The sequence below is a fragment of the Streptopelia decaocto genome (assembly GCF_964273445.1).
Source record: "Streptopelia decaocto genome assembly, chromosome: 1".
Taxonomy (NCBI): Eukaryota; Metazoa; Chordata; class Aves; order Columbiformes; family Columbidae; genus Streptopelia; species Streptopelia decaocto.
The window spans coordinates 195,082,598-195,101,785 of record NC_138663.1 but is presented as its reverse complement, the minus strand read 5'-3'; the positions used below and the strand labels follow the sequence as shown (position 1 = coordinate 195,101,785).

Genomic DNA, 19,188 nt, shown 5'->3' with positions numbered 1-19,188 from the left:
GTGAGTTTAAGCAGATCCCGATGAAAACTATACAGTGATTATCAGAAAAGTATTATGGCGGGTCACCTGCAGCACCAGAGGGGATGCCCAGGGCAGAAGAGTCAGCTGGGGAAATCCCTGTGATCATTTTCTTCTTTCCTGGCCATCACAGACTGTTTTCCCTTAAGGTTCTTTCACCTTCCTCTTTTTCTTTTTTGTTTCTTATTATCATCAAAAGTACCTGTTACCACGAAAGCTGACATTCGCCACCAGCAACAGACTGTCTCATCAGCCTTTGTGCAACAGCCCAGCTTGAAAAAAATACTACTTCATACTGAAAATGAGTACAAAAAATTGCACTAATTCTTGTGCAGGGGGGCAGCAGCAAATTTATCAATCATATCCCATGTCTGCACCACTGCAATGACCTCAACTTAAAGAACACAAGGACTCAAAATCAGAAAATTATTTTTCTGTACAGCTTCCATCTGCAACAATGTATTTGTATTAATCAAAATGTTCTTACAATGTAAACCATTTTCTGTAAAAAGTCATCATGATAATTAAGCACTGGCTCTATACTAAATACAAAATAGAAAAAACAGTTGCCTCAAAGATGATAAAAACTCAAAATGTAGCTTCTGCTTTTGGAAGAACTCCAGTAGCCACAGGGATATTATTCTTTTGGCTCAGCTAAAACACAAAAAACTAAAACCACTGTACACTTCTGTTTTTCCAGGCTTGCAGGTTCATGTCATTCGCAGTGCCAAAACCAGAAACAGGTAATCAGCAATTAGACAATATCCTTGTTTTAAAAATATACTAGTAGTGCATAACACACTATTGTTATTCTTAACATATGAAATATCCTTTAACATAATTTATGGCTTGTATAGTCCTTGACTGCAGGGGTGTACTCATTCTTTCTTTTTGGTAAAGTCATATGGTTTCCACCACTGTGCAAACTGCAACACCTTCTTCCTCTGCTCCTCAAAGTTCTGTCTGATTCCTTTTCTCCAGAGTCGCGGTTCCAAGTCCAGCATCCCACCAATGATTTCCTTTGCAAGTAGAAGACAGATAATGATATGTGAAAATTAGCATTTCCTTAACACTATTTTCCCTTAGAATAAAGAAATACATATTTTCAAATTATGAGATTGTCACTGTTCTCTTTGAGTGCTAGTTATTAAAACTTGAAATTCTGAAAAATATATCAATCCAAAAATTAGAACCGTAGCTGTTGTATGGTTGCTTCAGCAAAATTCTTTTAGGTATAGCATAGCAATGGACTGCATAAAAATCCTAACATTGCAAGATTGTTAATATGTTAGTATGGTTGTGACTAAGAAAAAAATTCAGAAAAAAGAAAGCTGCCCAGTTCGCTTTTAACTCCTTCTGAAGTTACATTTCTGCCCAATCACTCTTGATGTTTTTGCAATATTGACTCTTTCAATAAATGATTGCTGTGACGTACTGTGACATAATAAAGAAAGGAAGAATTTATTGCAGCTCTTCCTGTATATATGATATTCTCTATACCACACGGAGTAATTGAACCATGGAAGTATTTTACTAGGAGTTGCCTGTGAGACTCTGTGTGTATGCACCTTAATTTAGACAATCACAAGTCCGTGCACCTATATGAGAACACTCTGGCCATGAAAACTCTTAAATAGATGTATTTTCCACCTATTAGAATATAAGTCAAATATCTAGACATCCTACTAATTCAAAAGAAACATGGATCTAGAATCACATTCTGAGTATGAGACAGCAAGAAATCAACTACTTGTTCATTCAACAAGCCAAGTTAAAATGAGTCACCAAGAAGAGCTGGCTAACAAACTGGGACAAGGCACATCAAAGTGACTGTTCTGGCAGCACCTGTTTTAATTACTTAAATTTTACAAAACAGGGCATAATTGGTAAATCGATCTTTTACATAACAATACCTTTCCAAAGTAATGAGGAAACTTGTATTGATCTTCAATGACATGAGCAAATCCTCCTTGCAGCCCAAAGTCCACAGAAAAGTATGGTAATCCTTTAGGAACCTATACACACAAAAACATTTTTATACGTTTAACAGACTGTAGGTATTTATTTGACATCCCCACAATGTAATGAATTTGAAAGTGGTTTTGCAGTTGATGGTATCACATCCTACACCTTCAAAGACCACAAGTTGGGCAGAAATTTCAAGACAACCACCAGCAAGTTGCATCTCTTACAAATACGTTGTTGTGTGATAACAGTCATTCAATCCCTTGCTCTACTACATTTATACTTTCTCTCTGTCATATCAGGCTTCACATCTCATTATTGAAACCCATTTCCTCTTTCTCTTAAATCAGGAGTTTTTTAGTGCAAAGGTGCTATATTTACTAAAAGACACTTTCAGAAATTAAGTATTATTACTACATAGTAGTAAACTACTTGTGGTAAAGTTTATCTACCACACATCTTTAATATTAAGAAGATGGAACAATCTTTGAACCTAACAGTTTCAGCATTATTCCTTTAAGATTTGTATATACAAAGATGTTTCAGTTCAGTATCCAGGAGACAGAGAGGGTTATTGTTCCCTTGTTTTAGGAAAAAAAAAAGCTTATAATGCTATTTATATTTTTGCTACATAAACTTAGCAACACAAAAGGCTGTTCTAGGTCAATGAAAAAGACACACCATATTTTTTCCAGGAAAGTAATTTGCAAATCTTTGATCTATCTTAATTCTTAATCAAGAAAATTATTCTGGTACGTGTCCTCATAGTGCCAGCTTTGTTCTCAGCCAATGTGTGCAGCTCAGTCCACCTATTGTTGAAATAAATGGGAATCTTTTCCCTGATGTCTGTTATGAGCTCACTCAGCCTTTTAATTCTCATCATGTCTATGCCATATCCCGACGCACTAATCTAATTGTGTTCCCTTTCTTCTCTCTTTGAAACAGTTAACGAAAAAAGATGAGAAAAAATTGCTGAGAAATTCAGCATTCTCAATACATTTCTTTACTTACTGATTTCCGAACATCTTTTGAAGAAAGATCAATTAACTTCTTGTTCACGGACCACTCTTCATCAGATTCCATTATAGCTTTCTGTAAAAACATTTTATCTAAATGTGAAAATAGTCTTTCAGAGGAGCAAGCAAAGAGCTAACTTTTCAATGTAGTGACGTACATTGCACTGCAAGTACCAATTATTTCTGAACAAAGTAACTTTATTTTAGCAACCTTTCAGATTGCCAGAACTTACATACTTTATAAAAGCATCGTACAGTATCTTCAAACTCACTTAATTCTATTCCTCTTTATTTTTAATTTAACTTTTGCCTGACACAAATTATCTCACAACTCTCAGCTAAAAGGTCACATTCTCTTTTTACTGAGCTCATACAAAAACCACTTATGAGTTCATTATAGTAGCCTTTTTTTATTTTTTAAACACTAAGAGGAGAATCCAGCTTACAAGAGTAATTACGATTAAACCTTCTAAAGCTGCCTCTGTATCCTCCATAGTATAGAAGCAGGTATAGTGTAGTATAGTATAGGTACCTTTTAAATGTTATTTGTTGTATATTTTAATGATGGAAACTTCTGAGAGAAAGTTTTATGCACATTACATCACAATAAATCTTGTACTTCATTTTTCCTTTAACATTCAGATAAAACCCAAGTTCTACCAGTGCTTGAAGTACAGCAATGAAATCAACCAGGTGGAGAGTTTCAAATGTGGCAGTTACTGCACTACTGTTCATCATACTGACCACCCCACTTCATCAAAACCCAATCACACTATTTATTTCCAGAAAACAAAAATAATATTTCAAAGCACAAATAAAAAAATTTACTTAAAAAAGGCAAATCATTATCTAGTTGCTGAAAGCCAAAACGCTTCTTTTGCAGGCAGAAGGTTCAACGAGCTTTTCCTTGCAGGGTCAGCGGAAAGAGACTGGAAAAGCTACAGAAGAAATACTTACCATGCTGTCTAATGCTCATCAAAAAACTAAGACACATATCAAATTTGGGCCTACTAAAATAAAATGGGGAAGAAATATTATATACTAATATTTTTTACCACAGCTGGTATAATTTTGTCATTTTATGTTTGCCAAGCACATGTATGGGGTTTTAAGTTTATACTACAGGACTTAATTGAGAAATATGGCTATCCTTACAGCACTTCAAGAAACTACAAGTCTCTCGTCTTCCTCCAGTATTTGTCAGTGCAGTCAGACCTGAGGCAACTGCACAGTGACATCTGGCTCTTCCCCTGACTGCTTGAAAAACAGAATTACCTCACAGGGCTTGTTTTAAGATCAAGTAACAGGTTCAAAGAATGAATCAAGAAGTAGGATCAAAGAATCCACCTTCTCAAAAATAGTACTTGAATATTAAAAAAAGAAGTAATAGATGAATTATGATGAACACATTCAAATGACCTAAGAAAAATTATTTTCATGTACCTTAAAGTAAATTGGAGCCGTATCTCCTACTTCTTTTGGAAGAGGAATGCATTCGTAAACCATGTGATACCGTTTCTTCACACCCATGTTTGTTTCTAGGAATACGCAGTCCAAGTCTTTAGCTTCAAACATTTTCACCAATGCACTTCTGAACATCTGTTTAAAGAAAAGTGTAATTTGAATAAGCTTTTCAAAGCTTTCAGATATTCTATATAATTTTACCAACATATATTATATTCATAATAAACTTATGATAAAATGGATAACAGCAGCAATCATACTGGGAAAATGCCGTATTATTCAACAATTTAACATGGACTATAGTTGCTAAGATACGAAGACAGGAAGTCTGGAAAACTATTGTGAAACACACATTATAATTAACACTACAAACTCAGTTTTAATAAATACCACATATTTTTACAGTTGAAATTAAAGCTATGTTGAACTTCATAACTGTGATGTTCCATAAGACAATATGGTTCTAACAGTAGGTCCCAAGCTTACAATTTCCGAGTTAATGTCTTGCCTTGTATTGACTCTAGATACCATTATCTTTCCAATATTAATCCCAATTACACAGTTTAAAAGAAAAAAAATGACATTTCCACTAGGCATGCTTGACCTTTAAGGAAAATATTAACATTGCCTCCAAAGAAAGCCATGGCTTTAATTGCCATCTTCACTGTACGGCAGCTTGCCAAATGCAATACTGTAATACATACCCCTGTCCTCAACGTTACCAGTTCCCCTCACAATTAGGTGCTGCACCTATTCCAAGTGTATTTCAAGTTATAATTCTGCCAGCTCCAGTGTGAGGGCCCCGCACACTCTCGAGGCAGCTCTGACATGGTGGAGCTGTGAGCCGGGATCAGCCGCAGCAGGAGGAGGGGAAAGCACAGCTGTGAGCAGCCGGGCCTGGCCCCGGCACGCAGGAGCAGCAGCTCAGCTCAGGCTGAACCTCTGTCCTTGCCTAAGTTTCAGGGATGCCCGTGCCCAGCCTGGCTGATTGTGAGCCAGCCTTGCTGACTTGAACCTAACTCATCCCCGCAGACCCGTCTAGCCACCACTGGGCTACAGCTGACGCCTGTCTAACCATGGGAGCTGCTCGTTCCTCCTGGCTTGGCTACCATGGCACTGCGCCGTGTCGGTGAGGTGACTTCCCCACCTTGCCCAGCACCATCCACCCCCCAGCCTTCCCATCCCTGCAGAGCAGGAGTGCCAAACGCTTTTTCACCGGGGGCCACATCAGCCTCACGGTTGCCTTCAAAGGGCCAAATGTAATTTGAGAACTGTATAAATGTAACTATTCCTACATACATCCTGTTTTCCTCTATTTAGTTAAAAGAGATTAAGATAAACAGAAGATACAGAATAAGCATTTACCACTCTTCCCTATGCTCTGTTTTACTTCCCAATTCCTATTTGTTGCACTAATTTGCTTCTTATCCAACTTTCTTAGGCATTTCTGTCCATTTCTGTTTTGGAGGAGCATAATTTACTACAGAACACTGTATAAAAATTAGATCAGCCCTGGGAATCAATGTGGGGAGAAAATTTGAAAAGTCAGAGAATCATCTGCCAGGCTTAAGGTAAGATCAATGTTACTTAACCTATTCCAAACTCATTAATCAATCTGCTTTTAAGTCCAAGCAACCACAAACAAAAAAAACCTTTACCTAGTCTGAAGTAGTATCCATGATTTTTATGTAAGAGGTTGCAGGTTGTTTTCCCCTTGTAAAAATCCTGATGGGGGGAGGATGGAAGACCAATCACTGTCCATCTCTTAGTCAGAACCTGATTTTCCTTTTCCAAAGAAAACGGAACTTAGAACTTTCAAAATGCCTTCACATAAGAGAGTCGGAAAGCACGACCCATCATGTTTGGCACTTAAATCTAAAAATTCTTTTCAAAAAAGTAGGAAATTGTATTCTAACAGAGACCTCACTGATATGAAAAAGAATGAGATAGTTCTCTCTCAATTATCATCCACCCAAAACTCAGATCAGCTTTAAAAACCCGAAGATATGTAAACAACATATCTTCAGCTCATGTTTCATTATAAGGCATCTTTCTGCCCTGACAATCCTTTTCTTTTCTTTGGCACTCCCACGGAAATCTTAACTGCCACGCCAGTTATTCCACTTTCTGTAGGGGATCAGCTATACCTACATCACAGCCCTGAGAGATGTTTGTCCAACCTGGTTTCTAAGACCTCCAACAACAGAGGTTCTGCAGCATTCCAGGCAACTTCTTCTAGCACTAACAAGTGAGAACTTTTCTTCAGTGTTTACCCTGCAACTGTCTTTTTCAATTTTTGACCACTAATTTTTATCCATAATGCAAGAATGTTCTGCCCCTTAGTGGAATCAGAGAAGAGCTGCCAGGCTGGAAATTATGAAAACAGGTACTTAATGACAAGAGTATTATTATTCAAAACAACATTATTTTACAGAAATGTGAGAACATGAGACAGTTTCGCAGCTGACCTGGATTTCTTCCCAGATGTCTTCATCCAGAAGAGTGGCTGCAGTATGGTGCTGCAGAGGGGCTATCAGGCAGTGACCTTCAGTAAGGGACTGGTTGCGTGGTAGAGACAAGTAAACCTATAAAAAGCAAATAAAAACTAAGTGCCCATTTTTCTAGCATTAAAAACTTTCCCATTGCTTAGGCTCAGAAATACATCATTTGCTAAACTTCAAACAAATGAAAGTCATTACCTTCTAATTACAGCAAGGTATTAGTAATTTTAGTACATTTTTTTTTAAAAGGTTCCATTATCCATCAGTAGCTCCAGTGAATTAGTATTCAGGCACCAGCTCCACCAACAAAGCAGTAATATCAGCTTTACAGACAAACGGGTAAACTAACTATTATGAAATCATACTATTTTGTCCACTACAATACACTTTTAATACAGAAATGCATACATATATATATTTGCATTAACCTAATAAAATATAATATATATAAATGCATACAGATATAACTATATCTCTGTATATCTATCAGATATACAAACATACATCTATATGTATACACACATAGATGCGTATCTGTATGCACTTTCATATAGAATCCTAGAATGGTTTGGGCTGGAAGGGACCTTAGAGATACATCCAGTTCCAAGCCCCCTGCCATGGGCACGGACCCCTTCCACTAGACCAGGTTACTCAAAGCCCCATCCAGCCAGGCTTTCAACACTTCCAGGGATGGGGCATCCACAGCTTCCCTGGGCAGCCTGTTCCAATGTCTCAGCATCCTCACAGGGAAGAATTTCTTCCTTAAACCTGATCTAAACCTACCCTCTATCAGTTTAAAGCCATTACTCCTTGTCCCATCACTATGAGCCCTTGTAAAAAGTCCCTCTCCAGCTTTCTCATAGGTCTCCTTTAGGTTCTGGAAGGCTGCTGTAAGGACTCCCCAGAGCCTTCTCTTTTCCAGGCTGAACAACCCCAACTCTCCCAGCCTGTCCTCACAGCAGAGCCATTTCCAGCCTTCTGGTCATCTTTGTGGCCTCCTCTAACCCCTTTCCAACAGGTCCATGTCTTTCCTGTACTGAGGCTCCAGAGCTGGACACAGGACTCCAGGTGGGGTCTCACCAGAGCAGAGCAGAGGGGCAGAATCAGCTCTCTCCACCTGCTGGCCACGCTGCTTTTGATACAGCCCAAGATACGATTGGCTTTCTGGGCTGCAAGTGCACATTGCTGGTTCATGTCCAATCTTTCATCCACCAGTACTCCCAAGTCATGCTTCACAGGGTTGCTCTCAGTCCTCTTTTTTTATATCTATATCTAGTTATATATATGTGTGTGGTGTGTATATGTATATATTATCTATTACAAAACAAGTACCATGTACCATCAATACGTATCTATGCATTTAATTCCTTGGCCTATAAAAAGTTTCAAATCAAATTAAAAACATCAATAATAAATTAAAACTTTGGTTAAAGAATGACAAAAATAGCCTATACTCAAGCATTTAATATGTTATAAATCCAAATATTTTTGCAACATTTAAAAGCATCAACAGAAACAAGAAGGTTCCCTGTACCAAACTATTTCAAAGCATTTTAGGCTTAAAACTGGATTTCTCCACTTATTTTTTTTAATATCACTGAGATATAATGTGATACAGTGTGATTTAGTCTTCCACAAGTCCACCTACAGTTTAATCTCTGCACTCAGATCTTTCATTATTGCTCCTGTCTTCCACAAATCCAGAAAATCTGGAGTTCTGATATCAAAGATTAGCTTTATAATTCATGACAGATTTATATCTTTTTCTCCTTCACCCTTGAGGAATTTGTGAAATCAATTGTAAGGACAAGGAAGATAAGATGCAGAACAAAAAAATCATTTTGTAGAAGCAATTTTGTTCTTAAGCTTAGGAACTCTAACATTAACACTGCCTTCCTTTATATCTTTTTTATTTTTACATTTGTGTTAAATTGCTATTTTCTTACCTTGGTGCCAATTGCAATAATAAGATGTTTAGAAAGTTCACTGCTCTCAAAGCAGTGTGGGCACTTTTCCATGCGTGCAGCAAGCTGCTGGTGCTCATGTATTGCTTTTCTTCTTTGTATTTCTTCCTCTTCCCCACTGCGCGCTCTTTTGGCTGCTTTGGAAACAAACATGTCATCCAGAGTGTAGTACTCCCTGTCGGTTTTTTCCATGAGCTGAAAAGATACGCAGAAAAAATGCGTGTATTTATACATACGCAAGAAAAAATACTTAGCTCTTTGTAGCATCCTTTATTGAGAAAAGCATTAAGTGTGTAAGCAGTAGCATTGCTTCCTTCCATATGGCACCTGCAGCACTTGCTACCACCAGGTACATCTCCTGCGAGCAGTCGTACGCAATCTTAGACAGCACAGGTATGAAAATATAGATGAGTGACAGCAGTAAGAAGAGTATATTACTATAATATATTCCATCTCAAGGTAACGGCTAAGTATTTCAGTATTAACTTGACAAAATTTCATCTTGCTTTCGATAGCTACAAATTTTTAAAAATCATATATTATCATATATTTTATTTTAGTCTTCCTCTTCCTCCTCCTCTCCTATTACAACTATCACTCTCTATCAAATCATCTCTTGTGAAATAACCTGATCATGATTCTGCACCTCATGCCCTGTGAAAACACGCCAACAGTCATTCTTACCCAGGGAACAGCACTAAGCTATTTTGTGGAGAAAACAGTCTTTGTCTTTAATATTTAGTCTTTCTTGAATACAGCTGTTGATAGATATGGATAACAAACACAACAAGCACATTACCATAAACAACACAATGATCCACAGGTTTTTTGTTTGCTCATTAATTGCTACATTTTAGTTAAATGTGCCATATTTAAAAGAAAACTCTGAAAATACTAAATTTGTTATGAAGACATGCTTGAGGATCAGTGGTGTCTTAAAAGACCTTAATAGTGGAAACCCACACAAACTGGCTACGTCTCATCTAGATGATACTTGGCAGGGATGGGGTCTGTAGAGAGGAACCGGAGGAACTGAAGGTGACTCCAGGTGACAGAGCACATGGTAAGAAGGTGGCCTCATGGCAAGAGCAGCAAGACACAATTAACGGAAAGGAAAGCAAAAAAAAATATGAGGTCACTGGGCTCAAACCCAAGTGAGAGTAGATTTCACTAAGTTTCAAAACTCACTGAACCCCTACATATATATGGCATTAAGCTTTATCAATCTTTTTTTTTATTTTGATGACAAAAAAATCCCATGACATCTTGCCTAAATCAAGACTTAGCAAGTCTTGATTGTAAAGATTAACTTTCTAAAGAACTTAGGAAAGTATTTCTCCATTTTCTGCTTTGGCTGCTCTACACAACTTTAAAATTGTGTGCCATTAATGCCCTAAATATTCAACACATACAGCTAAAGCAAATGTAAAAAAAAAAAAATTCAAAATAATTTTTGCAAGTTTTTCTCTTGAAATGAAATTCATAATTCAATGACTCAAATCTAAGAGTAGGTCTGAAGCAACATAAAGTCCAATACATGACCTTGAGTGGAGTCAATGAAAACGAGCACAATTCAGGAGACTTAAAAACACCCAGCTACGAATGCAACAATGACAACAAAAAGGGAAAAACAAACAACAAACCAACTAATCAGCCTTTGGCAAAAGTTAGACACCCAAAAGGACTATGAGAAAGATTTTCCAGTTGCATCATAGAATTCTCCTAGTGCTTCCTGGAAATCCAATGGTAGTATTTCAGGATTCAAAATTAAAAGTTCTCAAAGTGAAGGGAAACAATGGAAAATATTAAATTATACCTTCACTTCTAATATTACTAAACAGTCTACATACATAAGTGGAATGTGTAAGCTCCTACTACAGCCTGGATCCCACCCAAGGTCTGTGTTTCAAAGTAGAGTAAGTCAGTGAAGAGTCTTAAACAAAACTTTGGATTTTTCCTAGAAACAAAAAGGTATGTAGAAGAGTTCTTCATGCAGCTAGAGGCCACGGGAGCCAGACAACATTGCACTTATGGTTTAAGATGCAATATATATCGGTCAACAGAATTAGATGAAGCACACTGGGAAAGGAAGTAAAATAAACATGATTACTTTGGAGAAGTGAGGGGATGAGAAAAGGTAGGTAGCAATGCAGCATTTTGGGAGAGGAGCAAAAGTAAAGGGATATTTCAAGGAGTATTCACAGATCAGGCTCAGATTAACTCTACCACAGAGTCTCTACCAACAACCAAAGTATAGATTCCATTGCAATACTAATGAATAACAAGGAATGCAAGGCAATTCAAGAAACCAACACCCCAGCTTCAAAGACATTAAATAAGTGCTTGAAAGAATCAGGGTCTAAGAAAAAAAGTGTTTTAAACATTTCAATCTGTTTCTGCAATAAAAGATGCCTAGTCATTAATGACTCATGTCCAATTGGATGTTCTTCAAGCACTATACCTCTCCCTCGCTGAAGAAAAACAGACAAGGACAAAGTTGAAAAATGAGGGCTTATTTCTTTCTCCCTTTTCACACCTTTAAGGAGAAGCTTATGAGACCTTTATTCAAGTCGTAAGTCTAGAACATCAATGCACAGTGCTGTTATATTGCAGTTCTGAGACAAAAAGACCAAGTTACAGATGGTCACCCTGTCTCTGAATCTTCATTTCTTGCCATGTATTATCACATCCTTTAGATGACTTCAAAAGAGTGTTAAAATGGGATATATTTTCACCTCTAAAAACAACAGTCATGTAAGGAATAAGAATTTCTTTGCAACCCCTGTATTGTCACAGTGTCCTCCCAACATACCTCAAAACAGTTCAGGAAGTACAGAAACCAAAACCAGGCAAGAACATCAGTCAGCAAGAACTGTGTGTTCCTACTGAAATAAGATACGGCATGAATACAAGTGGGAAAATTCGTTCAGCAATGCCTTAAAAACAAAGAAACCACTACTAAAGACATTTAGTCTGCAATATCGCAATAATAGCAATGAACATCACTAACACATTATTTGCCAGGAAAAATGAAAAAAACCTTTTTTCAAGGGCGTAATCCCCTAAATATTATAATCCCTTAAATATTATTATCCCTCATATCCTACAAATGCCAAATATCAATGTGTCAGAACTGAAATAAAATAAAACGTAGCTGTTACTATGGCAGACTAGAGGGTACTCTTCAACTGCTACTCTAAATATTGGCCTTTTGAAAAGTTATTCAGGAAGAAAATACAAATTCTCTTTCAAAAAACTTACTTTTACAATAAGGTTCCCAGTGTGTTCTGCCAATTGCATTATTTGGCTATAATAAAATTTCTCCAAACAAGTTAAAGGGAAAGGGAAGAACAAGAAGAGAGTGTTCTCCAAAATGCCAGAAGGAAAGCGAGTAACCATTGAAAAAACGAATTATTTCATACATATCTTCTTCCATATAGAAGACAGAGCTAAGTACAAATCCAAAGAAGGAACTATGCTGATGTATTAGATTTACTGGAAAGCTGCTGTTCTGCATCAGCTGAAGCATCACACCTGTTAAATGTGAAAGTCAATGCATTCTGGAAGTTGCGTATTTAGTTCCCTCACTGTGCTGGATGCTGCACTCACTGTATTTCAGGTGCTATACAGAGATCAGAAAGAAGCAGGCAGTCACTTTGATATATCAGTTTTAAGTTGGAATGTCCTAAAAAAACATCACTGATCTGCCTAAAGTTAATATAAGAAATTCAGACATCTATAAAGACAATGCACCTGAAGTCCTTGTTTCTACCAGATGTTGGCCAAAACCAAGAGCTAATGTAAACTGGTGTTCTCATAAGAAGACAGATCATCCCCACAGTCCCTTGTCTCCTGTTTTTCATTCTGCTTTTTTACTCTGGGCTCATCTGCCACATTTCTGTGATTTTTTGCTTTGCTTGTACGTCTGTTTTCCAACCTTTCCTCCCCTCTTGGCAAGCACTGGTTAACCAGAGAACACACGGGCTTTAGGACTTTTAGCACCAGGCAAAATGACACAGCCTCCTACACTTCATGGTGTCATTGTACAACTGAGACATTTCCAGCACCCATCTGAGAGGGGATCTGTTTTCCACCACCAGGATGTAGTTTTGGTTTAACCAACAGGGACAGCAGCACAGTTTTGCTTGCCCTGGCCAAGAAAGGCCTGTATTACATAAACACTTATAGAGCAGCTGGGGAAGGCATTCGAACTTCTTCCAGGAGCAAATAAAAATCACCCTTACGGATCTCATTTGGACAGATCTAACATGTGCAAATGTGGCCAACATGCCAAACAAGGAGAGAAAGCACCAACCATGCACCAGAATTCAGAAAGAGATCAGCATCTGACTATGCACACATGTGAATGAATTGAGGGAGGGAAAAATTACAATGTTGTATTTGCTGATGAAACCCTTAACATTATAATTACCATTAATAACATGAATATATTTCATTAATGATTTCATTATATAACATTCTTTTCATAAAATAATTCGTGTCTTTTTCCACTTTTTTATGTTACTGAAGCCGTTAGGCACCTTTGCATGGGGCTAACTCCAAAAACAACTCCTGTAGGTCTGTGTCAGGTACACTCTGGGGTCAGCCTCATGTTTCCGCCGAGTGTTCAGACTGATGGAACAGTATCTCATAGCTTCCTTTTAACCCGGTTCTTACACACTGCTGGCTGCCCACAGCCTCCATCCGAAGGGTGCTGCACACTGTGTCTCCTCCTTCTCCCTCCGCTGCTGTCACTTGCTCTTTGGGTGCGCCCTTTGGAACCACTAAAGAATTTAATGACACTGTCATACTGAAAGGAAACCTCAAGCAACAGAACTCCTAGTCATCAGGGATTATCCCTATATAATACCCCAAGTACACCTTCCTCCTCTTCAAATTTCCTCTGAAATCTGGAGATGAAACAGGAAATTCTCTCAAACACAATTAGCACGGTAACAAAATATACCTGCTTCTTTCTAGCACGGGTAATTTTCAGCCTTTTTGTACACATATTTTTCTGCTTGTTTTCTTGTTCTATTTTGTATGCAACTATTGAACGACTGCTTTTTCTCTTTTCTCGCTAACGCAATCATAGCTAAAAGTTACTTCCATATAAGCTAATAAAAGTGCATCTGCTTGGAAAATTTGTGAAAAAAAGTCTATAGAGTGTATAAAACGTATCAGTTTGGTTTTATATTGTCATGGCAACACTGACGTCTTCAACTTTAAATGACAGAGTTAATATTTGTGGAATGTTGTATCTTAATATATTTTGGGAAGCTGCAATAAAGAAGAACAAACTATTATTTTAGAATAGAAACCTGAGCGATACATGAATATATCTCATCACAGTCGCATTTATTCATCATTTAGCATTTTAGCTCAGAAAACAGAGTTTCTGATCTCAAATAGCATGTGTTCAAGCCAAATCAAGGTAGAATGTTATCATGTTAGCATTATTACAACTCCAATCTCCCTATGACCACAGACACCTGAACCTGTAGGCTTAATTGAACATATAATTCAGTATACAGGCATTTCAGAAACCTATCATTCCAGGGTAATAAATAGTATGTTAAAACACATAGTATCAAAGGATTTTAACTTATCAACGCACAGCGTGCTTTTAAGGCCCATGACACATACAGGAAAATATTATGATTCATGTTGATGAACACGTGAGTTCAGAATTACCTCTGAGCAGCAGAAGTCAAGGAATAAACATACAGCAGAGTCCTGTGCAATGATTAGGGACCACGATCCTTTCTGCTTCGGTTATTTGAAATGAAAACTGTTGATTTTGCTATGATTAGTTATTAGGACAGATAAAACTTTATATGCAAGCCAATGAAATGAAAGCCAAACAAAATACCCTCAGCCACAGAATTCTGCTATTAAAAGTGTGATTAGCATTTATCTTTACAGTTATTCCAGGCCATAACTTACATGAAAGGAAACATGGCCTAGAAAATAGAGTTGCGCACAAGTCTTTATTTGCAACATATCTTGGAATGTTAACATAATTCATGAAGAACACCAAATGCTTACGCAGCCATTTATTATGGGCTGCTTCTCCACAGTTGCTCCTTTTCCCAGGTTTTCTCTCCTATCCCAGCTGTCACTGCTGTGGATGTGTGTCCACATGCAGAAACAGCTTTGTGTCCACACAATATTCACAGAACTTGTTTAGTGCATTGAACTGACATGTAGAATAATGCAGGTATTTGAAATTATTTCCTCTTGGGTTTCATTATTTTTTTATAGCAAACCATGAACATGTGTAGATCTTCAAGTAAATGTAAAAAGCAACAGCGCACCAGAGCTTTGTTAGAGGTTATCATGTCTATTAAATCCTGTGCTAGAATAGCTTCACCACGTGAAGAAAGAGAAGACAAGACTTTATTACACAATAGCAGCAGAAATATTCTGCATTTTTCATTTTAGCTTTTAAAATGTTTCTAGACTATTATTTTAGTTTATGGTGGTGGAAATGCAAAGATGTGCAACAGGTAGGTTTGCACAGCAAGTCAAAAAGATAAGGCTGAAAGCAATTTTCCATTTTACAGACTTCAGAACCAAAGAAAGGCACCATGCAAACTCACTTTTTACAAACCTGTAATACCAGCATATCTCTTCACTAAATCCATAAATGCCGGGCAGAATTTCTAATATAGTTCTGTATTTTTCACTGCTTAAACTAATGTTATGGATTATTGCAGAGACTTACAAAGAAAATGAGTTTATGGCCAAAATTTAAATGGTTTGATGAACAACACAAATTAATTGTTCTCACTTTCTTCCAGTAAAACATAATCAAAAAGGAAAAAAAATGCCTTAGTAGAATTTACGTGTACAAATAGAATTTAATTTCTATTGAGGCAATGTTCTAGAAATCAGTCTCTACACACCCACAAACTCCTATTGACATAAGTGAAAGGATTACATAAGCCTTAAGAGTATGAATTAGGTAAAACTGAACTACTTACAACAGTCAAGGGCAGAAGGAACTACAGACAGGTTACTTAAAGCTCTCAGTAGTGAAAACCTAAGACTTCACACATATTTTGGACTTTAAAACTGACTTTTTTGTATCCTATAGTTATATTCCTGTAGCAGTGAGAACCCAATCTGCTTTCCAAGATGAAGAAAGAAAAATGTATCACAGTATCACAGTATGTTTGGGATTGGAAGGGACCTCAAAAGATCATCTAGTCCAACCTCCCTGCCGGAGCAGGAACGCCTGGGTGAGGTCGCACAGGAACATGTCCAGGCGGGTTTTGAATGTCTCCAGAAAAGGAGACTCCACAACCCCCCTGGGCAGCCTGTTCCAGTGTCTGTCACCCTCACTGAGAAGTTTCTTCTCAAATTTAAGTGGAACCTCTTGTGTTCCAGCTTGATCCCATTACCCCTTGTCCTATCATTGTTTGCCACCGAGAAGAGCCTGGCTCCATCCTCGTGGCACTCACCCTTTATATATTTATAAACATTAATAAGGTCACCCCTCAGTCTCCTCTTCTCCAAACTAAAGAGACCCAGCTCCCTCAGCCTTTCTTCATAAGGGGGATGCTCCACTCCCTTAATCATCTTTGCTGCCCTGCGCTGGACCCTCTCCAGCAGTTCCCTGTCCTTCTTGAACTGAGGGGCCCAGAACTGGACACAATATTCTAGATGGAGTCTCACCAGGGTGAAGTAGAGGGGAAGGAGTAGAAACACAGTAACCCCAAACAGCTTATTTTCTTTAAGCGTAACAGTGATATATGAGAGAATTAAACTTTAAGGCCTGCTGTCTTCTATACATCAAAAATATTACTGTTGGCATTTTATTTTTTGTTTAAAAAAGCTTTTTCACCACTGAAAGTTAAAGATTTGAGGTTTTTTCATTATGTTCAGAACTCTGACATAAGAACATGCATGGGACACTGTAGCAAAGGGTCTGTTTCAAACTGTTTGAGGTAACTGATGTCCACATCAACTTGCTGTGCACAGAAGCCAAAAAACTAACAGGAGATGAGAGCCTCAAGTACAACAGGGTTGTACTAGAACCATAACTAGAAAAAAGAAGAACAGGCAAAATGGGAATGGTAAATCAGAATTTGCTTTTCATCTAAATTTAAAACATAGGCTCAACAGGCAAACAAATAGCAAGGAGACGGCATATTTTCTCAATCTGATCTCATGGAGCCCTTAAGAAAAGGAAACTTTAAAGGTGGGAAAAAGATTTGTAAGGATGCGTGTGCCTTGACCACAACACATGTTCAGCCTGTGAACCTGAGCGGGAGTCAGGCATGAGATAAAGTTATATCGACCTTCATGTGCCAATGGGATTAGACAGAGATTTCATGGACAGAGATTTTGGGTCTATGTACTGCCATTTCTTCCACATCCCATTCAAGAAAGTAAATCCTTTTATAAATTATATCTGTTTCAACATCCCTGTCTCCTGTTACAAAACTGCGATTATGACATTGTATTCAGAGATTCGTAACTACTAGCCCGTATATCATTTGAAATACCATTAAAACACTAAATATCAGGAGAGTAACATTGCTGTGGAACAGAGCATTCAGCTGTGTAAAAGCCAGAAAATATACTGGTCTGTCTTTCTCACTGCATTCCAGGCGTGAGAGCAGCGATCATTTCCTCGGTCCCCAACAGCCGTGTGGTTGGAGTTTCCTTTTTGGCGCAGTGTGGGAAAGTGATAAAAGCACTGGGAAAATCCCTGAAGGAAATTATAGTGCTGCAGTCTGTATACTTAGTGGTAACCACAGCTGGAGGGGACTTACACCACATGACGGGAGCAGGAGCAAACCCACCGCACAAGCCTGTACTAGACAGAGGGATGAAGACACGGAGCGCTGAGGCTCCTCTGTTCACATTGGTAAATTCACACTGGATTAAAGGTGCCAATAAGGGTGATCACACTGCATAACCAAAGAGCTGTAAGGGCTGGAGAGCCACCTTGCTGCCAGGCACTGAACGTTCACTGGGCTGAACAAGATATAGACAACATGGAAAAATATAACCTGACCATTAGTTAGAAGCTCTAAACAAAAAAAAATCCCCAGACATAATTGGCTATATTATGGTAGCAGAAACTCCCTAAGTTTGTAGTCTAAATTTTCTTTTTACTTGGCCGAGCAGCCAGCAATTTTAAGACAACTAACGGATGCAACAGAATTAAAAAAAATATACATTTTTTGGTAATTTTAGTTTGTTTTCTGTTCAGCTGAAAAGAGGCATCCAACTCAACCTAAGGATGAGCCACCCCACATCCATTTTCCTGCAAATTATGTTGGCATCAGGTTTGACATTAAAGCTCATGAAAGCAAAACCAACACCGTAATGAGAAGTAACTGTGCAAAACAGATACTTAAAGGAAGGTTGTTGGTAAAAATATACCTTATATTTCGTTCTTTAAAAGCAATTGTTTTGTCTGCAGTGGGTTGCTTTCTTAGGTGTGACTACTGGGATAAAATCACAACAATCACTCAACAAAAGCCATTCAGACTAATAAAATGAACGAGACCAGCACGTCGCAGGAGGTTTATCCTCCCCCTGTACTCTGCCCTGGTGAGAGCACATCTGGAGTACTGTGTCCAGTTCTGGGCTCCCCAGTTCAAGACAAGGAATTACTGGAGGGAGTCCAGCAGTGGGATACAAAGATGCTGAGGGGTCTGGAGCATCTTTCTCATGAGGAGAGACTGAGAGAGCTGGGTCTGTTCAGCCTGGAGGAGAGAAGCCCAAGAGACAACCTCATCAGTGTTTATAAATATCTCAAGGGTGGCTGTCAAGAGGATGGACCAGATTCCTTTCAGTGGTGCCCAACAACAGGATGAACAGCAACAGGCACAGACTGAAGCACAGGAGGTCCCACCTGAGTATGAGGAGAAACTTCTTTACTTTGAGGGTGCCAGAGCCCTGGAACAGGCTGCCCAGAGAGGTTGTGGAGTCTCCTTCTCTGGAGACATTTAAACCCACCTGGACACATTCCTGTGCAATCTGCTCTGGTGAACCTGCTTTAGCAGGTGGGTTGGACTAGATGATCTCCAGAGGTCCCTTCCAACCCCAACCACACTGTGATTCTGTGACTTTTCAGCAGTTTCCTCCCACTGCTGTTCTGAAATATTATACATTCATTTTCGTGGATATTTTTTTTTCCACTTCTCAAATGAAGGCACAAAGAGTAAGATGTATGTGTTAAATTTGTGTACTATGTTATCAAACCAAAACTGACAAAAAAGGTTTGGTTGTTAGACTTCC

At 38.2% G+C, this 19,188-nt stretch overlaps 1 protein-coding gene across 1 annotated transcript in view; it reads right to left on the bottom strand.

Moving 5' to 3' along the window:
- Window positions 1-444: 444 nt before the first annotated feature.
- Window positions 445-19,188, bottom strand: part of CWF19L2 (CWF19 like cell cycle control factor 2) — a 68,167-nt gene continuing 49,423 nt past the window's right edge. The window contains exons 13-18 of the mRNA XM_082043057.1: window positions 8,911-9,123; window positions 6,932-7,048; window positions 4,443-4,598; window positions 2,995-3,075; window positions 1,932-2,033; window positions 445-1,037 (exon numbers count right to left, since the gene is read on the bottom strand). Of these exons, the coding sequence (XP_081899183.1) occupies window positions 897-1,037; window positions 1,932-2,033; window positions 2,995-3,075; window positions 4,443-4,598; window positions 6,932-7,048; window positions 8,911-9,123 (810 nt within the window). The 3' untranslated portion in view covers window positions 445-896. The remainder of the gene's footprint in view (window positions 1,038-1,931; window positions 2,034-2,994; window positions 3,076-4,442; window positions 4,599-6,931; window positions 7,049-8,910; window positions 9,124-19,188) is intronic.